Genomic DNA, 21,748 nt, shown 5'->3' with positions numbered 1-21,748 from the left:
AGGGTCAAACAGACACACGGTGAACTAGATGCAGGGTCAACCAGAGGGTAAATCAGATGTATGATAAATAAGACCCTGAAAACAAACAGAACTGAGGTGAAGCCTTCAGCACTGGAGGTGGTTACCACCATTAACAGGAAGTAGTTTGTGAGGAAGAAGAATCGGTTAGGAGGCACTCATCTAGGTGGTGGTGTCAAAGAGGCGACTGGAAGTCCACTTCTTGGAGAACAATAGCGAAAGGAGTTAAACTTGTCAACAAAGAAACTAGAAAAAGACGGCCACACAGTCCTGGGAAGGCCTTGACGTTACTCAGCAGGGGAGAGAAACGGGAGTCAGTGATGAGCACAGAACAGCTGTTGGTGAGGCAGGAGAAAGACGAGTGTCAAGGCAGCCACAGGAAGCAAGGTTTTCAGAGGCCTGTCGCCAGAGCCAAGTGCTTCGGCAAGGACGGCGGCAGGAAGAGGCCGATGAGTGTGGCAACTCGGGAGGCCGTGAGGAGGCGGCAAAGGACACACGTGCAGTCCCTCAGGGAGTCTGGTGATGCCGGTGTGAGGGTCCCCATCTCTGCGACACACATGGGGGGTGCTGCACAGTCTACCCTGGTCCCCCGTGCCCGACCCGGAAGCCTCAGGCCCCCTCACCGCCAGCTCCTGCCGTATATGCTCTGTGGTTGCCTCCAGGGCTCGCGTGCCTTTGGTAGCCTCGTCCTCCACAGCTTTCACCGTCTTGAGCAACGACGTCACGTTGGTCACCATCACCTGGGGCAGCAGAAGAGCAGGGAGGGGTCGTTTTAAGGACCCACAGGAGGCACGTTAACCCTCTCCCTCCCGCACTGTTCCCGTGCCCTCCGACCTTGGCAGAGTTCTTCAGCTGCCACACGGCAGGGTCATCCCCGACTTTGCCGGCTGCGGCCTTGGTCGCACTGATGAGGTCTCCCAGGGCCTTGGCCACGTCTTTCACTGCATTGATCAACACCACCTGTGTGGGAGAGAGGCGGTGGTGCTCCGTGGGAGGACAAGGGGCCCAGGCAGTGGTTCTGGCCAAGATGACGGGTGTCGCGTGGGTACCTGCGTCTCAGGATCCTCGGCTCCCAGGCTGGCAGCACCCAACTTGACCACGTCAGCGAGGCGCGTGATGGTGGCCACGGACGACTGGGCGGCCTGTGCCAGCTTCTCCTGGCTGCCAGCTGCGTTCTGCACCAGGACCTTGGTGTCCTCCACCAGCACCTTGGCAGTCTTCAGAATGCCTTCCCTGAGGGGTGGCCCGGCCGGTCAGCTCCCCTCAGCTCTTCCCCACCCCCTCTGGTCTTTCCAAGGCTCCAGACCCAGGGCTGCCCCCAAGGGGCCGGTGACGCCGCACCTCTTCCGGCCTCTTGCCCAGCCTTCCTCCCCCAGGCCCAGCCCCCTCACCGGTGGTCAGCGAAAGTCTCGGCGCCCTCCCGATTGAGCGTGCCGGCTGTGGCAAACATGATGGTGGTGTCGAGGTCAGCAATGATGCCAGAGACGGCACTGGCCGCTGTGATGCAGGCCTGGGTGCCACGGTTCCCCGCCTGCAGCGCAGCCAGGACGTGGGAGACCTGGGTAGACAGGGGCGTACGGTGACCAGGGGAGGCGCCACGTGAGAGGGCACGGTCACCCCTGCCACGGGGAAGGGACAGGGATGGCGGCCGGGGAGGCTGGGGAGGCCACAGGGCCGGGGGTGAGCTCGCTCACCTTCTCAGAGACTCTCCGGGCGCACTCTAAGAGCTCCTTCTTGGTGTAGGCATCACTAGGGCTGCACTGCAGGGCACCCGCCTTGGTGACCAGAGCAGAGCAGCCATGGCCCAGCTCCTGGACCCGGTGCTTGATGTGGGCGCCTATCTGTAAGCACACGGGAAGGAGAGGGCTCTTACCGGGGCACTCAGAGCACCCCGACTGTGCGTGGAGGTGTGTTACGGGGGGTCAGTGAGGAGCCAGCACGTGTACTGCAGGCCGCGGGGGCGACGAGGACCCCGGCACAGACGCCGCATCTGCTTCATACCCTTTAGGCAGGAGGCCACCTCCTACACGAGGAACGTGATAGGCACCCCCTGGTGAGGTGGGTCGGGGAGACGCACCTCGTGGTTGGCTGGGGATTCCAATCTGGCCCGTACAGAGCTGGGGTGGGATACTGGACTGAGGATTACATGTGTCAGGGTAAGATCCAATTACTCACTCTCCTGGAAAGCCAGGAGCTTGGGGAAGGACAAGCTTCCCGTGTTTGCCATGAGGAAGGACCAGGAACAGAATGCAGATTTGCAGGAGGCTGAGGAGAGCTGGAGGCCCAGGACAGGGTTGGCAGAGAAGCCAGGGCGGACTCGGGGCAGCTCTAGGTCCCAAGCTGTCACCCTTATGGCTGAAGGGTTCTATCCCTGTGTCTACAGAGCTCCGGTCACTCTTCAGTGGTGTGGCCCTGAGGGTACATCCCCCTTTCTACAACAGACTAGAGGAAGGGAGGGATGGGGCGGCCCCAGAGGCAGATGTGATGGGCGGGAGGGGCAGGCTCCTGGGAAGGCCAGTGTTGCTGCTGTGTTTACCTGTTCGTTTTCAGCGGCCACAGCTGCAGGCTTAGCCTGGGAGGCCAGTCGGCCATAGTCACTGGTCAGCTGGTTAGCGAGAGGGCCTAGTTCCTCAGGGCTGGTGTCTGACTTGGTTACCTGGTGATGATGGAAGAAGTGAGGCTATGTCCCAGCTCAGCTCGCCAAGGGCAGAGTTCTTAGCCCCCACGCTCACCATCTCCTGAACGGTGACGGCAATGGCCTTGGCTGTCCGCACCATAGTGGTCTGGTAATCCACGAAGGAGCCTTCTGGTTCACCCATGGGTCCTTCATCTAGCTGAGGGGTGAAGGGGGCAGAGGAAGAGGGTCAGGGTCGCTGCCCCTGTGCTCAGGAACCCTGCCTGCCCAGAGGCCCCCCAAGCCTCTAACCTGGTTGATGGCCTGGGTGATGGAGTCCACCATGCCGCCCACGACGCCAGCAGCGCTGGCCGCCTCGTTGAGGGTCGTGGTCAGGTCCTCTACCGCCTCCGTCACCATCTGCACGGCCTCCTCCAGGGCTTCCTGGGTGTGAGCTGCTTGCTGTGGGCGCAGGAGAGAGTGAGCGGAGGGGTCTTGCTGTCCCACTTCTCTCTCCGCACTCTGCTCACAGTGGAGCCTTCCTCCCAGCCCTCAATACCTTGGGGTTGCCCCCGGCCTCCTTGGCGGTGTACAACAACTGCAGGGCGGACTCTGCCAAGGTTTTTGTCTGGTCCAGGAGCGCCATCTGCTGTGGGTGGCTCAGGGTCTTGGAGGCAGCTCCCACTGCAGCCAGGGTGAGGGGCTCAAAGTAGCGGGCCATCTGGGACACCTGAGGCAGAGGGGTGGGATGCAGTTAGCAGGGCCACCCCCGGCACCCCCAGCACCCCCCCTCCCGTCTCCCCAGGCACCTTGTGTCCCAGCTGGGAGGCCTCGGCCCGGGCAGCGCTGGCCAGTGGCTCGATGAGGTGGGAGATCTCCTGCACTGCGGTGAGCATCTGAGTGTGCAAGGCCTGGGGAGGAGACGGCAGCCCCGGTTCAGACCCGGAGCGGACCTCGGGCTGCCCAAGATCCGGTTCTTTCCTCCGCCCTGGGCCAGCTTACTCGCCTCGGCAGCCCCACCTCCCCCACGTCCCCGTGAAGCTCCCTCTCTGATCCCCTATCTCCCTCAAGTCCTACATCCCTCGTCCCAGACCCAGCCTTCCCTGCGACCACCCCCCTCACCTCCTGCGAGATCCCCTCCCGGGGAGCAAGCTGCTGGCTCACTGCAGCGAGGGACGCCTGGTCCAGGTCCCGCAGACAGCTGTTCAGGGCCGCGATGGCCGCCTCACACTCCAGCTGCCCTGGAGCCTTGTCCCTGCAGACACACCGCAGCTCCAGCACCAGCACGCCTCGCCTCGCCTCCGGGTAAGGCCGGCCTCCCTCCTGCACGTCCCCCCAGACGTGTGTGACAGGGGCCCTCCCGTGCCCCGCTGCCTGCGCGTTGCACCCCCGCCGCCCGGCTCGCCACCGTCGTACCTCATGCTTGTAATGAGCTTCTTGATGGAGTCGGAGACGGTCCGGGAGTGGCCGGCCAGCACGGACCAGCGTGGCGGGTCCCGGGGGTTGACGGCCAGGGCCCGGGCTGTCTGGATCAGGCCCCCAGCACTTTCCAGCATCGTCTTAGCAGAGGTGACTATGGGCTCCATGGCTGCCCGGCCCTGGGGAGACGAGAGGCAGGCAGCTCAGCCTCAAGCCTCTCCCAGAAGAGGGGTGCTGCGCTGGCCCATCAGCTCCCCGTCCACACGCCTCACCTCAGGGCTGATCTGGGCAGGGATGCTGGAGAACTCGGGGTTGGACGCAAAGGCACTCAGGTTGTCCACGGCCTCCAGCAGAGGCGCTGTGGCTGCGCGGCACTGGGCCCGATTCTCCTCCGTGAAGGCCCCGTCTAAGGCCTAAAAGCAGGAGTGAGAGAGGCCTTCAGGGCTGACTACAGGCACAGGAGTGAAGCCCCAACCTGCACCCTCAGGGCTCCACGGGGCTTGGGGAGAGGTTAGTGATGGTCAGTATGGATCAGAAAGGGCGAGGACGCAGGCAGATGGGATCTGGTAGAGGGGAGTGGTGGGGGGCTCAGAGGAGAGAAGGCTGGACAGGCCGGGGAACTGCTGGCACCTTGATGGTCTTGACGAGGTTGGCTGTGCTGTTGGCCACCTCCTTGGCCGACTGTACGAACTGGCGCTTGGCGGTTGGATTGGAAGTGCGGGCAGAAGCCAGGCGGCAGCTGTTACACAATGCTGAGGTGTGTTTGGCCACAATGGTGGCTGCAGAGAGAACCTGAGGAAATGAGACACGTGGCAGAACCATGGTGAGGGTGGGAGCCAAGGGCACAGACCCAGGGAGGAGCCAGGGTTGGGGGACAGATGGCTAGCTCCTTGGGAATCTAAGGAGTAAAGGCAGAGTCATTTGAACACTAAGATTTGGGGAGCTAGCGATACCCCTGGATGAGCTGGGTGTCGGGGAGGAGGAGGAGAAAATGATGGCGAAATCCTAATAGACTTGGAGAGAAAGTCCAGTTGAGCAGTGGCTGCAAGAACGAGGGGACATACTGCGGGGAGGCGGCCCCAGAGAAGCTGACTCGGGCAAGTCCGACGGGCCCCACCCATCGCTCCTTCCCCACTTGTCCTGCGTCCCCTCCCTCCCCACAGGGATGGGTCCATCCTGGCTCTGCAGTCTTACCCAGACCTGCCCCCGTTATCTCTGCCCTGAGTCACCTGGGCCTGGGTGCAGCCAGGTTCTCCCAGACTCTGACAGGCCATCTGGATCGCCTGGTTGGCACGGGCAAACTGCGTGGGCTCCACCAACCCTTGCTGTCCAGCTTGGCTGTTGGGGTCTGAGACACCAACCAGGTATGCAGCCTGGAGGGGAGAAAAGAGGATGGAGTCAGGAGTACAGACCACAGGTGGGAAAGGAACGGCAGTGACAGGGGACAGCAGGGACAAGGGATAAGTTTAGAGGCCAGGGTTTTCTGCCAGGGCTCTATGTGAGCAGAGATATGTTTGCAAACTACAGTTATTGTAAAACAAACCTCAGTTTAATAATAATAATCAAAAGAACCAATTCTCTTTTGTTTAAATGCATGCAAACATTTTAAAGATTAAAAACGAAAACCCTACAGGAAGGGCTTCAGCAAACTCTTTCAACATATGTGTGGATGCTGAGCCTTAAGGTAAAAAGTACTGTTACTGGGGAAAAAGTGTGAAAGCACACACAAACACGCACTCACATGCAAAGTCAAACCCTTTTAAAGACATGGCTCTAAAACTATGGGGGTCGTTAGGCTAATGAACATTTGGGTGCCTCCAACCTTCAGAGATTTGGAAAGAGGGAAGGCCTAAGCATGACGGTTACCAAGCACACACTGATGACTGAAGACCGTCACAGTGTTTGATTCATCCCCCAACATAAAAGGGCAGGGGGGGGCACTGAGGAAGGGGGCTGGCAGGGTTTTAGAAAGAAAAGTGAGATGAGCTCTCACGTCAGTTTGTTTTGAAGATTTATATACTTGAGCAAAACACTCAGAGCTAATAGGAGTTTTCGCGGCATAGTGGATAAGGCCCTTTGGCTGCTAACCAAAAGGCGAGGAGTTCAAACCCAACAGCTGCTCTGCAGAAGGAAGACGGGCGATCTACTTCTGTAGAGACTGACAGCCTCAGAAACCCAATGGGGGCCGCCGCTATGAGTCGGAATCAACGGCAGTGGGTTTGTTTTTATGGTTTTTGATGTAGAAAAAGGCAAGGTGAAGTGATTACTCAAAGAGCTAGAAAATCGGTCACTGGCACTATTTTAATAAATTTTTATGTGAAAAAATGATTTATATATATGCTAATTAGTACTTAGGCACTCTGGTGGTGCAGCAGTGCTTAAAGCGCCAGGCTGCTAACCAAGAAGGCTTTAAGTCTGAACCGGCCCGCCAGCAGATGTGCAGGAAAAAGATGGGGCAGTCTGCTTCAGCAAAGATGAACATCCTTGGAAACCCTACGGGGCTATTCCACTCTGTCCCACAGGGTGGCTATAAGTCACAACTGACTCAATGGCAGTGGGGTTTGTTTTGCTTGAATTAGTACATAACCGAGAAAGCTGCAGCTGGGAAAGCCCTAACAGTTGGACAGTCATAACCCCAAACAGCACTACTCAGAGGTCAACGCCATGAACATTGTTGGCATTCAATGGTTACCAGCAACTCCACCTCCGTCAGGAGGAGAAAACCCAGCCTCCATCAAGGTGGACTGGCAAACACAACCTTCTTGGTTTGTGAGTGTGCGTCAGCCTGGGAGGGGGTGAGGTGGGGAAGCAGGGCTGTGCCAGGGGTCCCCGGAAAACCACCTGTGCAGCTGCTTCGGTGAAGCCACAGAGCGCCTTGGAGGCCGTGGCGATGGCCTCCCCGAACGCTGGCAGGTTTCCGTTCTTGGCGTTCTGGGAGATCCCGGTCATGGCCTCCCCCAGCACCTGAGGGAGAGAGGCACCACGAAGTCAGCCTTCCCAGCTGAACCGTATCTAGTTCCTTCCACCTTCCTGCCCACTGGCCTCCAGGGCGCCTGTCTATGGTCACCTTTGAGTTCTCCATGACGCTGTCCAGGCAGCCGAAGTAGGACATGTCATTGATGGGCTGGACTGGGTTCTCCAGGAGTTCTCGAACCGTCTGGGGGACGGGACAGACGTGAGATCCTGGACGCCTTTCCCCCAACCCAGCACTCCCTCCTCCCCCTTGACCGCAGGGTCTGCCAGCGCCCACCTCCAGTTCCCGCAGGGCGTTGTCACACTCCTTCTGGCCTGGCGCCTGCTGGGGGCACATGGTGATGAGTTGGTTGATGCTGTCGGTCACTGCCCTGTGAGGGACAGAAAGCCGAGTGAACGGGTGAACAGGACATTGTTTCTGAAGTCCTGGAGACACAGCAAGTCTCTGGCTGTTTCCTCCTTGCCTGTGACCACTAAGGCAGGGATTCTCATGCCCCCTCCAAGCCCCTCTGATATTCTAGAGCCGCCCTCCCGGGGCCCACTTACCGCGCAGCTGCAGCCAGCTGACTCTTGAGGTTGGGGGAAGCAGGATCTGTGGACAAGGCCTTGGCGGCCAGAAGAAGTTTGCTTGAAGACATGGAGATGCCCTTCAAGTTGGACACAACCTGGGCCCGATCCTCCTGGCTCTGTCGAAGGTGAGAAGATCAACACACTGCCCAGCCCCTCCTTACCTGTCTCTAGAAGGACTCTTCTTCCCAGACACTCAAGAGACTGGGGAGAGGAGGGAGCCAGAAGGTGAGGACTCTGTGGTGACCCAACCCTCGAAGGGGATGTGCAGCCTGACCCTTCCTCCTACCGGAGCCTGTCCTGCCATCTCCACGCCAGCTTCTAGGAAGGTGCTGAAGTCCTGTCCAAATCGCCCTGAGGCGCGAGCCAGGTCCTGCGGGGTCCCCCGAGAGGCCTGGACCAGTTCTGTGGCCGCCTGGTTCAGCCCAGCCGCTGCCTCGTTCAGGCGGCTCTGAGCTTCTTGAAAGGTGCCCGTGCTGGGGGGGAGCTGCAGGGTCAGAGCACAGAGAGGGAGGCTGGCCGATGCACGGGACAGTTGGGGAAGGAGGGCTGGGAGGAAGGCCCGGGAGCTGGGAGTGGGGAAAGGGTAGGTCAGGAAGTCGGCCCAAGGGTGAGACGTGCAGCCCTTCGGCTCTGCCCCCCGCGCCCCAGTCCACCTACCGAGTCACTCAGGAGTCGCTTGCTGGCATCTCCCACTGCCCTCAGGGCGTTGTCCACATCTCGCTGGCCGGGCAGACAGCTGACACAGCGGTTCAGGGCCTGGGTCACTGCTTTAGCCACCTACGGTGGGAAAGGAAAGGGGCTGTCGGATGGACGCAGCCTGGGAGGGTCCGCCTCCAGTCAAGGACCCGGGAGACAACTAGCTCTGCCGCTTCCAGGAGGGAAAGAGAAGGGCGCCGGCCGGTGAACAGGCCCAGGGCAGAGCGTCACGATTGCGTCAAACGCGCCCAAAGCAGGTGCTGAGGCCCAGTGCTCATCTCAAAGACGCTTCTGCCAGGACTCAGAGGAAGAGGGTGACACCAGAGAGGAGCTTTCTAGAACAGACCCGAGAACGTGCTCCTCCGCCAGCGGGTGCGACTCAGGTGCTAGGGCCACGCTTACCCCAGTGAGGAGGGGGCGGGAGGGAGGGGAGGGGGAAGGGAGGGGGAGCTGGCCCCTTGCCAGCACCTGACCTGGGCAAGCCGCTGTTGGCTCTCGGGGTCCCCGGGATGGCCAGCTGCCTTTTTAGCCTCTTCGATGAGGCTGCTGGCCTTGTCCAGGACGTCACTGGCCGTGTCAAGCACCACGGCCTGCACGGCAGGATCTGATGTCAGGGCAGCTATACCCCTCGCGGCCTGGGCCAGTGCCCGCAGCCCGCCCGCCACATCGCGAGCCACGAGGCCTAGGGAGATGGGGGCAGGGAGGGAGAGGGGCCGTCACTGCCAGAGGCCCCGTCAGCCCCAAGCCTCACCAGCTGCCCTCACCACACGGCCCACTGGGGCTCTGTGGCCACGTACCTGCGTAGTTCTCATTGCCCTGGGCCACTTCCCCTAGGAGCTGGGCGATGGCGGAGCTCACGGCCTTGGTGCTGTTGCCCAGGTCCTGGGTGCACTTCTCCATCTAGGGACGAAGGCAGAAAGACTCAGGGGCTTGGGTGCAGGAGGTGCTGGGGAGAGGGCGTGAAGGTTCCGGGGAGCCCCAGGGCACTGGAAAGGGAGACTTCAGCATCTGAGCGAGAAGGACGTCTGAAGAACCCTCACCGTCTCCCCCGGGAGGGGCTTGAGTCTGCCATCTCGGGCCGCCGTCTTCACCTCCTGCAGGTCTCTCTCCAGACTCTGGACGACGCTCAGTGCAGAATCCATCTCCAGGGGTCCACACGCTTCCTGAGCCTGCAGGAGAGGGTGGGCTCTGGGTACAGGAGGTACTGCCGGCTCTCACTGATCACACGCTTATCCCTGATGTTCCCCTACACGGACTCCACCCTCACCTACCCCAAACCAGAGCTGGCTCCCGTACCTTCTGGGCAGCGGTCCGCAGCTCAGCCAGGGCGGTGCCCAGGTTCTTGGCACACTGACTCAGCTGCATGGCAGAAGCCTGGTCCTGAATGGTTGGCACTGAGGCCTTGGCAGCTGACACCATCTTCCCACCTGGCTATTGGGGAACAGACAGGCAGACTAAGAGTCCCATTCGCTCTCTGGACCCCTTTGTAGGAACTGGGAAGGGTTTAAACTGTGGGCGACGTCAGGTCTTGGGAGGGGGGGAAGGGTCCTTGCCTGCAGGAAGCTCTGGCTGGCAGCAATAAGGGCCAGCTGAGCACTGGGACTGTCGGGCTGAGCTTGGCTCCCTCGCACGCCCTGCACCAGCAGTGGAATCTGTTCCGCCACGGCCTGCGGGCGAGAACGTCATCAGAGCTGCTCCCCACAGACCGAGAGGTTTCTCTCCCCCCACACCCCTGCAGCCTCACCTTGCAGCTCTGCGCCAGCAGGGGCTGGGGGCCGGCAGAGGCCTTCGGAGTGGAGGCGGCGTGCTGCGCCGCAGCGATGGTCTGTGTGGCTGAGGCTGCCGCCTGCTTGGCTGCGTGCTGTGAGGACAGAAGTCAGGACAGTGCCAGGTCACCCCATCACAAGTCCTTGGCCTCACTATCCCCCGAGGAAATACTGACTCTCTCCCGGCCACCTGCCCCAGTCTTGCTTCCCATCCTCACCTCCAGTCGCTGCACCAGCTTTTTCTTGATGGCATTCTGAGCAGCTGCGTTGGTCGCCATGCGGAGACCCTCAGCTGCCTCCCGCAGCCGCTGCTGCTGCTCCTCACTGTCGGGATGGGCAGCTGCCCCCTGAGAGGTGGACAGACAGATGGTCACCACCCAGCAACCCCCCTTTATCCCTCTAAACTCAGTTCATTGTTGTTAGGTGCCATCAAGTCAGTTCCGACTCAACGACCTACATACAACAGAACCAGACATTGCCCGGTCCTGTGCCACCCGCACAACTGTTACTACGTGTAAAGCCATTGTTGCCGCCACCATGTCAACCACTCTTGTTGACAGTCTTCCTCTTTTTCGCTGACCTCTCTTCACCGAGCACGATGTCCTTCTCCAGGGCCTGGTCCCTCCTGGTGACAATGTCCAACATCCGTGAGATGAAGTCTCACCATTCCGCCGTCTAAGGAGCACTCCGGCTGGACCTTGTCCGAGACAGATGTGTTTGTTCTTCACGCAGCCCATGGTACACTCCACCTTCTTCACTCACACCACCAACTCAAACACATCAGTTCTTCTTTGGTAGTTTTTTCACTGACCAGCTTTTGCATGCACACGAGGTGAAGTGAAAAATAACATGGCTTGGGTCAGACACACCTTAGTCCTCCAGGTGACACCTGTGCTCTTTAAAGAGGTCTTTCGCAGCAGATTTGCCCAATGCAATGCCGCTTGATTTCCTGACTGCTGCTTCCACGGGTACTGGTTTCGAAGCCAAGTAAAATGAAACCTTTGACAACTTCAAGCTCTTCTCCATTTACCATGTTGCCCACTGGCCCAGCTGTGAGGACTGTCTCGATGTTGAGGTGGAATCCGTACTGAAGGCTGAAGTCTTTGATCTTCAATAGTAAGTGCTTCAAGTCATCTTTACTTTAAGTGAACAAGGTTGTGTCATCTGTATATCACAGGTTATTAACGAGTCTTCCTGCAATCCTGATGCCATTTACTTCATCACATAGTCCAGCTTCTGATTATTTGCTCAGCATACAGATTGAGTTAAGTATGCTGACAGGGTATAACCTGATCCCAAACCAAACGGTATCCACCTGTTCTGTTTGAATGACTGTCCTCGGTCTATGTACAGGGTCCGCATGAGCACCAAAGTGTTCTGGAATTCCCATTCTCCTCAAAGTTATCTACGATTTGTTGACACACAGTCAAAAGCCTTTGCATCATCAATAAAACACAGGTAAGCATCTTTCTGGTACTCTTTGCTTTCAGCCAAGATCCGTCTGACGTTAGCAACGATATTCCTCCTTCCACATCCTCTTCTGGAATTGAGCTTGCATTTCTGACAATTCCCTGCCGATGTACTACTTCAACTGTTTTTGAATGATCCTCAGCAAAATTTTATTTTACAGCAAAATTCACAAAATGTGTGATATTAATGATATTGTTCAACAATTTCTACATTCTGTTGGATCATCTTTCTTTGGAATGGGCATAAATATGGGAACCTTCCAGTCAGTTGGCCAACTTGGTAGCTATCTTCCCAATTTCCTGGCCTGGACGAGTAAGCACTTCCAGCATTGCATCTGTTTGTTGACACATCTCAACTGGTATTTTGTCGATTCCTGGAGCCTTGTTTTTCACCAATTCTTTCAATGCAGACTGGATTTCTTCCTTCAAGACCACTGGTTCCTGACCATATGCCACCTCTTAGAATGGCAGGGGCTCTGTGTACCTCCATTTTCTGATGCTTTCCATGTTGTCCAACATCTTGCCCGTAAGAATCCTTTAATACTGCAACTCAAGGCTAGAGTTTTTTCCTTAGTTCAGCTTGAGAAATGCTAAGCATGTTCTTCCCTTTAGATTTTCTAACTCCAGATTTTTGCACATTTTATTATAACACTTAACTTTCTTCTTAAGTTGCCCTTTGAAATCTTCTTTCCAGCTCTTTTACTTCATCATTCATCCCATTCGCTGTAGCTATTCTACATTCGAGAGCAAGTATCAGAGGCTGTCTGTCACCCATCTTGGTCTTTTCTTTCTTTTTAATTTTTTAATAACCTTTTGCTTTCTTTGTGGAGGGTGTCCTTGATGTCATCCCACAACTCCTCTGGTCTCCGGTCACTGGTGTTCAATGTGTCACGTCTACTCTTGACTCAACAGCAAAGATGAGGCGGTAAGGGCAGACAGACTACAGCACTGGGAAGGGACAAACAGAACACAGTCAAAGCGAATGCTGACAAACTGCACTGTAACTAACGCCACTGAAGAGTCTGGGAATCATCAAATGGAAACTGAATCTGTGTAAACTTTCATGAAAAATGGAATCAGAAAGTACCTATTTTTGAGCTGGGCTCTCAGTTCAGGTGGGACGTACTTAAGATCACACTGAGGCTCTCAGCGACTTGCTCTGGTTTCCTTCTGCTTCCGCCTGAACCTGCCCAGGAGAGACCCGTGGTCTGTGCCAGGTGCCGCTGGCCTTGCTCCGAGGATGCTGGGCTTCCCCACCGTCTTTCCACAGCTGTTCTTGATTTGATTCCTGCGGACTCCATCCACACAGTCGCCATTTATGTTGTATACAACAGGTATCTCAAAACAATCAGTCTTTGGTCTTGCAGAATTCTATTACCTGATTTCCCGTGTCATTTCTATCACCAAGGCGTATTTTCCAACTGCTGACCCGTCTTCTTTTTCCAACTTTTGCATTCCAATCAGCATAATCAGTGCATTTATTTGCATGTTTGATCAATTTCAGACTGCAGAAGTTGGTAAAAATCTTTTCTTTTTTCATCCTTAGCATTAGTGCTTAGTGCGTAAATTTGAATAGTTGTGTCAACTGGTCTTCCTTGTAGGTGTATCGATATTATCCTATCAGTGGCAGCACTGTACTTCAGGGTAGCTCTTGGACTGTTCTTTCTGCTGATGAATGAGATGCTGTTCCTCTTCAATTTGTCATTCCCGGCATAGCAGACCATACGATTATCCAATTCAAGATGGCCAACACCCGTCTGTTTCAGCTCACTGATACCCAGTGCATCTATCAGTTTACAATTCCCTTATTTCTGAAGTCTTTCTAAATTTCCCCTCTGAACAGACTCTCTTTGGGATGCTAAGATACCTTTTTTAGGTGCAATTTTTTCTTCTTCTTCTGCTTAGGGAGGGGGTCATGTGTTCTGCCCACAAAATACCATAAACAAATGGGGGTGAGTAGAGTTCCCTGGGAAGAGGAAGGCTTGGTTTTGAGCAGGGATCTCAGGAATACTGAGGCAAGAGACTTGGCTATGCTTGTAGATGGAAGACAGGAGCTCTGGTAGCATAGTGGCTAAGTCACTTGCCTGCTAACCAGACGGCTGGCGGTTCAAACCCACCAGCCACTCCTCGGAAGGAAGGTTGGGCAATCCTACTTCCGTAGTGATACTGCCTCGAAAACCCAAGGAGGGGTCGCTATGAGTCGGGGACGACTCGACGGCACATAACAACAACAACAACAACAAGCTCAGTGAACCTGGGAATTTTCTGTAATTCCTTGATGATCCTTGGGTCTCTGTGTCCCATGCCTTGTCTTTCTCTGTACTGCTGACAATGGAGACCCTGGGCCTGGAGGCCACTGTGCAGAACACAGGGGGCACTAGGAAGGAGAGCAATCCCAGGCAGGTGGTGGCAGCAAAGCAGGGAAAGTAGGCATAGCTGACCTTGGACTTAGAGGAGAAAATGGGTGTATGAGTGCCGTGGTCAAAGAGTGGCCTGTGAGGCCTGGGCCCCACCATCCTCCTGTGGCTTGGGGCCCGAGTGTTTCTGTATCTGCTCTCTTGTGTTTTCTGCTGTTCCTGGGTCTCCCCCGTCAGATGGGGAGACCTCCAGGCCGCTCCTCCAGTCTGGGCTCTGCACAGAAAGTGCTGTACCTTGGCAGCCTCCACCATCTTGGCCGTGGCATCAGCCAGGATCTTGGCGGCGCTCAGCAGCTTGCGTGAGTTCTCCAGGTCGCTCTCCCCCTCGGCATCGGCCTTGATGGCATTGACCAGGTCCGAGGTGGCTTGGGCTAGGATGCGGGCCTGTCGCACCATCTCACCTGAAGGGACGGGACACAATCAAGTGAGGAAACCAGAGACACCCAGGGGTGTTGAGATGAGGACGACAATGGGGAAGGAAGGTGGATGGGACAATCAGGGAACTGGAACAAGTTCAGCGAGTGACTTCTTCAGGGTTTTTACTTGGTTTAGGATCTTGGAGAGAAACAGGTTTCCCAGGTGGCTGTTACGGCATGGAGGACAGTCTCCAGTGGGCCTTTTCAGCAAATGGTCTTGAGAGAACGAACTGTACTTTGTGAAGGTTTTGGAGGGGAAAGGGTGGGCAGAGTGGGAAAGGCTTTCCTTTAATGCCATGTTCTCGTTTCCTTAATGTATTCTCTGGGATATCCTTCAAACTCTAAGAAAGGCAGGCCAGGGGCAGCATCTGTTTCACAGATGGGCAATCACAGGCTGCAGAGGGCCTGAGTACCTAGCCTACGGTTACGTGGCTGGCAAGGTCACTGTGCTGGGTCCTTCAGAGTGAGGTGGCTGAGCATACAGCTAGGGTCTAATGGGCTTGGGGAACCTCACTGGGTTCTCTGTCCTCCTTGGGGGGTACAGTTCCTTACCAGCGTCACCCATGGAGCTGAAGATGTTCTCGGTGACAGTAAGGATGGTGTCAGTGGCCTGGTCGTAGCGGCCAGCAGGCCCAGCCCCTGTAGCATGGGCCCTCACGTGCTGTAGCAGCTCATTCAGGGCCTGGGTGACAGCTGTGGCTGCTGCTCCTACCCCTCGTAAGAGCTGTCCGTCCTCTGTGGCTGCCTGGGAGGCAGACACACAGCCCTCCACAGCTTTGGCCACCAGTCGTCCGGCCTCCACCAACTGCTCTTGGCAAACAGGTGAGCTAATTGTAGGCGCCACCACCTGCATGCAAACTGAGTTTCAGAGAGGACGGCAAGGGGATGTGCCACGAGGCGAGGTATGTGTGCTGTTCACAAGTCACTGCAAGGGAACCAAAGGCCCCTGTGGCACCATCACCCCTGAGGACAGGCTAGAGAGACCGTTGGGGCTCACCTTGGTGCAGGCCACCAGCTGGGAGGTGGACAGGGCACACTGTGTAGCTGCCGCAATAACCTGGGTCTGAAGCCCTGAGTCCTCTGTCCGCTGGGCCACGCTCTTGGCCTTGAGGACCAGGGCAGCTGCAGCGGTAGCCACTGCCTTGGCAAGCTGCATGAGCACGTCCTGTGAGGAGACAGCGGTCAGCACGGCCTGAGGTTGGGTTTGGGATCCACGGATGGTTCTCGGAGGCGTAAGCTGTCTCATTATCCCCACTGACTCCAATCACAGCACAGAGTATGCAGGGCAACCAGAACCTACCCCAAGCCCCTGCCTTGCGCACCTAGCAGGACGGACCACCAAGGAACAAACCCACACCAAAAGAAAGAGAGCCTACACCAAGGGAGAAATTGCATGAGGCGGATACACTCGCTGTGACGGGGAGAGGGGACAGTGGTGTCACAAAGGGACAGGAACAAGGTGCCTCTCGGAGTCCTTCCCACCACCAGCTCCTCCTGTTTTGTCTCTTGGTTTAGAAGCCATGTCCTGGAGTCTTGGGCACAAGGCCCTCTACTACCGTGCCTGATCCCATCTCCCCAGATCCTGTCTGGGCAACACCTCCCCATCTCCCATCATGACCTGGTCCCCGGGAAGCTGGGGGAGGGCTCTGACGAGTGTATGCGGCTCAGAGAGGACAAAGCTGGGAAGGCCCAGGCCAGAGGCCGTTACCGTAGGGGGATCGGGGGGAGATCGAACCCCAGCCCCTCTGGGTGCACATATCTGTGTGGGAAATCCAGGATGCAAAGTCAGCTGAGGAACTGGCATGGTGGGGCAGGGGGAGAGCTAACGGAAGTGTTCTCAGGGGGTGTCGTCTAAAGGACTGGACGGCAGTTCAAGAGGTCCCCCAGCTGGAAGACGGGCAAGATGACAAGGGACTACAAAGAAGTCACCCACGAGGGCCAAAGGTGAGCTAGCAGGCTGAAGTTTAGATTCAGGGGTTCTGATTCTCAAAGAAGACTGGAAGTTCCTCCCCCGGAGAAAGAGGTTCAGGTTGGTGAGGGGTCACTTCCTAGAGCCAGGAACCAGGAGCTAGAGTCAGGATCAGAGGTTCCCCTAGAAGTCGAGTCTTGAGGGGTTGGGTTAGTCACCAACCTGGAAGTGGGGGTCAGTATCACTTTCCCCAATTTGCTGCAACAGCTCCCCACTGGCCTGGCCCACGTTCCCAGCTGCTTGCAGCAGGTTCTGACGGGGCTGTGGAGAGTGAACACCGGTCAGAAGCTGCCCTACCCATGCCCACGAGGCCCACGCTTCCTCCCTGCAACACAGACTGGCCCTCTCCTCCTTGGGCTCCAACCCTTTCTGCAAGCCAGCCCCGCCCCACGGCCCCTGACCTCAGCGCTGGCTGGCTGGGCACTGCGCAGTAATTCCGACACGGCCCCCGCGAGGCCCTTGGCTGCCTGCAGCAGGGGACGGCCACTGCCGCCCTCGTCCTCCAGCAGGGCAGCCAGCAGCTTCACCCCACGGGACATCTCCGTGAGGTTGGAGGAGATGGTGGTCACTGCGCAGCCTACTGCGGTGTAGTCTGTCTCTGCAGGGTCTCCTGGGGGAGGAGGAGGAAGAGGAGGATGTGTGAGGGATGGCCAGACCGTGGGCTATAGAAGAAGTGTGGTCACAGCCACTTAGTCACACCCATGGCCTGAGGGAGACATGCACACACCGTTCCTTCCGGACTGAGTCAGGGTGCAGTCAACCCATGCTTGTGCACGCTAACTCTCCCTCCCCCATAACACACAGCTTGCCATCGGCTACCTGCCGTGAGGTTCACCACAGAGGCAGTGCCGGCGGTGATGGCGTCCACCTGGGAGTGGATCTCATGCTTTGATTCATCCATCTTGTTCTTACGCCAGGCCTTCGAGGCCTGAAAGATAACAAACCCAGGATCTGCTGAGGTTTGTTCACCCCAACTTCAGTCGCAGGGGCCTCTCCTCCATCCCATACTCACAGCATCCTGGCCAAGGGGGGGCAGGGTGTCGAGGTCATCCAGCGTGGCCTGGGCGGCCTGCACGGCCTGCATGCTGGAGTTGATGGTGCCAGTGAGTGCCTGCTGGGCTGAAGTCTGCAAGACCAAGGGAGGAGTGACAGGGACAGGAACGGTACACGCAGAGGGAAGAGGAGGTGAGAGCGCCAGTCCAGGAAGAGGGACCCCAACAGGGACGGGGGAAAGACTGCTGGGCTCCTGGCTCGGCCGGGCAGAGGGTGGGCAAGAGGCCGGGCACCTCAGTGGAGCGGGGTGCTCTCACCAAAGGAGGCATGTGTCCTCGGTGCATCTGGCCGCTGGTGATCTGCTGCTGGGCGGGCGGCATGCTGCCCACCTGGAAATTCTCGGGACCCGAGGCTCCGGAGCGCATGATGGCGGGCAGGGCCACCGAGCTGTGCTCCACCTTCCCCACCTGGTTGTACTGCTGCTGAAGGACTGTGGACCTACAGGGGGCGGCCATGAGCCCTCGGTGCCCTCCCTCCTCTCCACCCCTCCCCACCCAGGTATCACTGCGGCCTCCCAACCCCCACAGCTCTGGGAGTTGAGCCTTGACTTCCTTCCCCCAGGGCGATGGGATCAGCCCAGCTCCATTCGTACTTTTTGGGGGACACTGAGTCCTCCAGCATGGTAGACTCCTCATCTCCCTCCAGCCCAAAGTGGTCCTTGCTTTTTTTCTGTGGGAAGGAAGGAGGAGTCAGAGTCAGGGTGGTTAAGGACGAGGTGCCATCAGCCACCTGCCAGAACCTGGGGCCCCATTCCTAAAGGACTGGCTTGAGAACAGGATGGAGACTGGACGGCGCTAGGGCAGGCAGCCCCCACCTTCTTCAGGATGATGTCAATGTAGCCGGCGATGAGCTGTGCGATCTGCTCCCCCTCAGTCGTCTGCACCGAGTAGTAGCCATCCTGGTAGTCCCCGAAATCCTAGGGTGACAAGGTCAGGGCAGAGGGGCTCAGCTGAAGTCCACTGACAGGAAAAGGTGGGATGGCCCCAAAGTCAAAGTGATGAGGCTGGCCCCCTGCACCAACAACCCTCCAGAGGGAGGCCCTGCTGCGATCGCCTGCTTATCTTCCCTCTTGGAGGGGAAATAATATCTCATTTCTGAGGAAGGGCCACCATACTGCAGTTTCAAACACACGTCCTTTAGAAAACGTCTTTTCACCCGACCCTGGCAATATCGTTGGGAGGACGTAAACACTTGTTGGTGGGCGACACAGCTTGCCGGTCAGCACCAGTGACCAAAACAGAAACACGTCATTTACTGTCATCTCCTTTTCTCTCGTTGGGGAACTTCAGGCCGGTGTCAGTTTTCCATCTGTGGCTCCACACACAGTCAGGAGACCACCACCGTCTGCTGTCTGCAGCAGTTCCCGGAAGGCGAGGCCTGCCTTTCCCGTCGCACTCCTTTCCCCAAGCATTCCCACCATCTCGGCTTGCTCTTACCTTTTTGTTACTCTACATTGTTGTTTCTGGTCATTTACAAAAGTAAGCTCATAGCCTGTTTCTTGTAAGTGTGGCTCCCTCTGCAGGAGGGACTCTCTCTACTCTGAGCTCAGGTTCCTGCAATAGTTCCAAAGCTCTCCTTTCTCCTGCAGTCACACTCGGCGCACCCACCCCAAGGGAAGGGAAGACCCCTTCCGCCGCTCATGCTCTGACAGTCCGAAGCCCCCTCTCCTCTGAGTGGGCACACTCACCAGGGTGAAGCCGCTCATGCTCTGACAGTCCGGAGCCCCCTCTCCTCTGAGCGCGCACACTCACCAGGGTGAAGCTCTTTGGAGAGGCAGCCCAGCGCTTGATGTTGGTGAGGTTCCACTCCTGGATCACCTCCTTGGTTTTCTCATCCACCCGCATCACACACTCCTTAGTGATGCCCAGCAGCCTGGGCACTAGCTTGTTCTTCCCTTTCATTTTTTCCTGGGAGGCAGAGGTGGTTGTTGGCGTTACAGGGAGAGGTAGGATGAGAGGTGCCTGATCAGATCTAGACACTAGGGAGTGTCGAGGTGGCCAGGACGCTGGTGTCCATGGCTGCACCCAGGACAAGGCTGTGTGAGGGTCAAGAGAAAGAGAGAGGAAATGCAGGGCAAAGGGGGAAGTGGTGGTCAGGACCGATAGTGGGGCAGGTTTCCACAAGGTCAGAGCAACGTCAAGGAGGGGACTCTCAGGGAATGATGTGTGACTGACAGCAGCCTCAGAGACTGGCAGAGAACAAGGAAAGGACAAGAGCAGGAAACATGGAGGACAGTGAGAAGGGTCCATTACCCACCTTAACCAGGAAGAAGGAGACGCCGTATGTCTTGAGGGAGCGGGCTAGCTTCACGTAGCGTACCTTGGCCTCGATCTCACTCATCTGCCCACAGTTCTTGTGTGCCTAGCAACAGCAAATGGGGAAAGGTTGACAGAATATCACAAATAAGGAGTTGAGGTGGAGTCTTAACTCTAACGGGAGAGGATTATGGGCACACGGAAAAGTTAGGGAGCGCAGGACGTGAGGCTGGGGGTGAGGAGATGGGGTGGATCAAGGAGCTGGGTAAGCCGTGGGTGGTGAGGGTATGGTTACCAACGTGTGGCCTTTCTGAGACATGAGTGGACAGTCAGGAAGTAAAAGGACAAACAGAAGGCTCTGGGGGCTGGGTATTCAAAGAGGAGAGATGACATCTCATGTTTGCACACAGACTATGGTTTCCCCAATAATTTTCTACATATGATCTCATTTGATTCTCTTATCAAACCTATGCAGGGGAGGCACCGTTAGCCCGTATTAGAGATAAAGAAAACAAGAATACCAAATTGAATTCACAGCAAAAGCGTTGACAGGGCTGAGACGGAAGGCCCAAGCCTCCTGCTTCCTCAGCACAGATGTGGGAGAAGGGCTCGGTGGTGAGCAGCAGGTGGGGGCAGTGGGGAGATAGTGGGGTTCCCTCAGTCAGCAGGATCAAGCAGCCAAGCTCCTGGCTCACCCCACACGCTGTGCCCCACCCCATTCACCTGGAAGATCTTACGCTCTCCCTTCTGCTTCACGTACTCCTTGGGCAGGAAGTCCTTCAGGCTGCACCAGAAAAGGGAGGGTCAGAACGCAGCAGAGTGCTCAGGGCGCACGTGGGCCTCCAGCTGCGGGCCTAGGGGCGTGAGGACACGCCTAGGACGGGCTCAACTGGGGAAACGGCAGACTCTGAGGGAACAGAGCCTGGACTGTCTTCCGAGAGATGCCTTTGCACCAGTCCTTGAATGCGGCCTGTGTCTGTCCCTGCAGGGACTGAGGAAACTTAGGTTGGAGGCTCAGTCCCCGAGGGAAAGAGGGTTGAGAGCTCCACTCAGGGAACTAAGAGAAAGAGCTCACTAGGTGGATGGCTTTGTGCTCAGGAAGCTGAGAAGGTCACGCCGAACGCAGTACATTCTGACAGCACAGTGCGTGGCCTCACAAGACTCTAAGCTGATGCTCCCTACGATGAAACCTGCCACTTCCCTCTGTTACCACAGGATGACTCTCCAGAGAAGCGCAACATGCTCCACGCTTGGGGCAGGGGCAGAGCCCGACCACATCCCACCGCACGAGGGCCGGTAAGGAGACACATGGGTGATGGCAGCTAGAACGGCCCCGAGTGGGCCTGTTCCTGGTACCCTGGAAGGGGCACAGGAGGACAAGGCCCGGGACGGAGAAGGGCCTGCGGGGGTCACGGCAGCCACGAGGCTGAGGGTCACTCACTCCAGAAAGCCGGCCTTGTGTTTCTGCTCATTGTGGGGCCCAAACTGGATCTGGCACTGGAAGCCCGCAAATTCACAGGCCTTGTCGAAAGACACGGGGTGGGAGCCGTTCAGGATGTCGTCCCGGGCCTGGAGAGCACAGGGCAGGGGGCAGCGGTGAGCAGGGGCACGCTGCCCGTCTGCCTCCCCCCACCGCCTCCTGCCCCGCCCTGTGCACCTGCACATAGAGAAGGTTCAGCTGCACAGGGTCCCGGGAGTCCACGTTCTGGTCCGAGTAGAAGAACTTCCTCCGCAGCAGGAGTGTCTCATGTTCCTCCACTCCCTGCTCCCGCAGGGTCCGCCCGTGGTCCAGCCAGTTCACTGCCACACACAACGCCCCCAGGGCCAAGCCCGTTGACCCCGGCGGCCCCCGTCTGCTTTCCGCTGACTTCTTCACTGTCTGTCTTCCCTCATTAAAGCATTACGTTCCATGAGGGCAGGGACTTTATTTTATTCACTGATGCAGCCCCAGTGTCTCAGAGCGTCCAGCACAAAGCAGACGCTCCGTGAGCAAGAAGCAGACAGCTGGCCCACCTGGACGCTGCCCTGCCCCCCTCCTGCTCACACTCGTCGTCTGTGCCCACCCGGACCGCTGCCCTGCCCTCCCTCCTGCTCACACTCGTCGTCTGTGCCC

The 21,748-nt window shown here is 57.3% G+C and overlaps 1 protein-coding gene across 1 annotated transcript in view; it reads right to left on the bottom strand.

Annotated features, from left to right (window-relative positions):
* Nucleotides 1-21,748, bottom strand: part of TLN1 (talin 1) — a 28,039-nt gene that overhangs the window by 4,573 nt on the left and 1,718 nt on the right. Inside the window, exons 5-47 of the mRNA XM_007946911.2 lie at nucleotides 21,293-21,435; nucleotides 21,077-21,204; nucleotides 20,359-20,419; nucleotides 19,637-19,741; nucleotides 19,132-19,287; nucleotides 18,195-18,296; nucleotides 17,973-18,049; nucleotides 17,638-17,818; nucleotides 17,340-17,453; nucleotides 17,147-17,255; nucleotides 16,729-16,937; nucleotides 16,490-16,588; nucleotides 15,356-15,523; nucleotides 14,911-15,205; nucleotides 14,177-14,343; nucleotides 10,275-10,403; nucleotides 10,035-10,151; nucleotides 9,844-9,957; nucleotides 9,587-9,721; nucleotides 9,331-9,459; nucleotides 9,088-9,190; nucleotides 8,764-8,972; nucleotides 8,252-8,371; nucleotides 7,881-8,078; nucleotides 7,571-7,710; nucleotides 7,302-7,395; nucleotides 7,119-7,208; nucleotides 6,893-7,015; nucleotides 5,281-5,424; nucleotides 4,682-4,843; nucleotides 4,324-4,464; nucleotides 4,049-4,230; nucleotides 3,755-3,887; nucleotides 3,442-3,543; nucleotides 3,192-3,362; nucleotides 2,945-3,094; nucleotides 2,751-2,852; nucleotides 2,555-2,674; nucleotides 1,713-1,859; nucleotides 1,410-1,576; nucleotides 1,068-1,251; nucleotides 853-978; nucleotides 642-758 (exon numbers count right to left, since the gene is read on the bottom strand). Coding sequence (XP_007945102.1) covers nucleotides 642-758; nucleotides 853-978; nucleotides 1,068-1,251; nucleotides 1,410-1,576; nucleotides 1,713-1,859; nucleotides 2,555-2,674; nucleotides 2,751-2,852; nucleotides 2,945-3,094; nucleotides 3,192-3,362; nucleotides 3,442-3,543; nucleotides 3,755-3,887; nucleotides 4,049-4,230; nucleotides 4,324-4,464; nucleotides 4,682-4,843; nucleotides 5,281-5,424; nucleotides 6,893-7,015; nucleotides 7,119-7,208; nucleotides 7,302-7,395; nucleotides 7,571-7,710; nucleotides 7,881-8,078; nucleotides 8,252-8,371; nucleotides 8,764-8,972; nucleotides 9,088-9,190; nucleotides 9,331-9,459; nucleotides 9,587-9,721; nucleotides 9,844-9,957; nucleotides 10,035-10,151; nucleotides 10,275-10,403; nucleotides 14,177-14,343; nucleotides 14,911-15,205; nucleotides 15,356-15,523; nucleotides 16,490-16,588; nucleotides 16,729-16,937; nucleotides 17,147-17,255; nucleotides 17,340-17,453; nucleotides 17,638-17,818; nucleotides 17,973-18,049; nucleotides 18,195-18,296; nucleotides 19,132-19,287; nucleotides 19,637-19,741; nucleotides 20,359-20,419; nucleotides 21,077-21,204; nucleotides 21,293-21,435 — 5,963 coding nt within the window. The remainder of the gene's footprint in view (nucleotides 1-641; nucleotides 759-852; nucleotides 979-1,067; nucleotides 1,252-1,409; nucleotides 1,577-1,712; nucleotides 1,860-2,554; nucleotides 2,675-2,750; nucleotides 2,853-2,944; nucleotides 3,095-3,191; nucleotides 3,363-3,441; nucleotides 3,544-3,754; nucleotides 3,888-4,048; nucleotides 4,231-4,323; nucleotides 4,465-4,681; nucleotides 4,844-5,280; nucleotides 5,425-6,892; nucleotides 7,016-7,118; nucleotides 7,209-7,301; nucleotides 7,396-7,570; nucleotides 7,711-7,880; nucleotides 8,079-8,251; nucleotides 8,372-8,763; nucleotides 8,973-9,087; nucleotides 9,191-9,330; nucleotides 9,460-9,586; nucleotides 9,722-9,843; nucleotides 9,958-10,034; nucleotides 10,152-10,274; nucleotides 10,404-14,176; nucleotides 14,344-14,910; nucleotides 15,206-15,355; nucleotides 15,524-16,489; nucleotides 16,589-16,728; nucleotides 16,938-17,146; nucleotides 17,256-17,339; nucleotides 17,454-17,637; nucleotides 17,819-17,972; nucleotides 18,050-18,194; nucleotides 18,297-19,131; nucleotides 19,288-19,636; nucleotides 19,742-20,358; nucleotides 20,420-21,076; nucleotides 21,205-21,292; nucleotides 21,436-21,748) is intronic.

This window comes from Orycteropus afer, unplaced genomic scaffold (genome assembly GCF_000298275.1).
Source record: "Orycteropus afer afer isolate SDZICR_OR568_19922 unplaced genomic scaffold, OryAfe1.0 scaffold00174, whole genome shotgun sequence".
Lineage (NCBI taxonomy): Eukaryota > Metazoa > Chordata > Mammalia > Tubulidentata > Orycteropodidae > Orycteropus > Orycteropus afer.
Note: the sequence above shows the minus strand (reverse complement) of the source record. Positions and strands in the feature narration are given on the sequence as shown.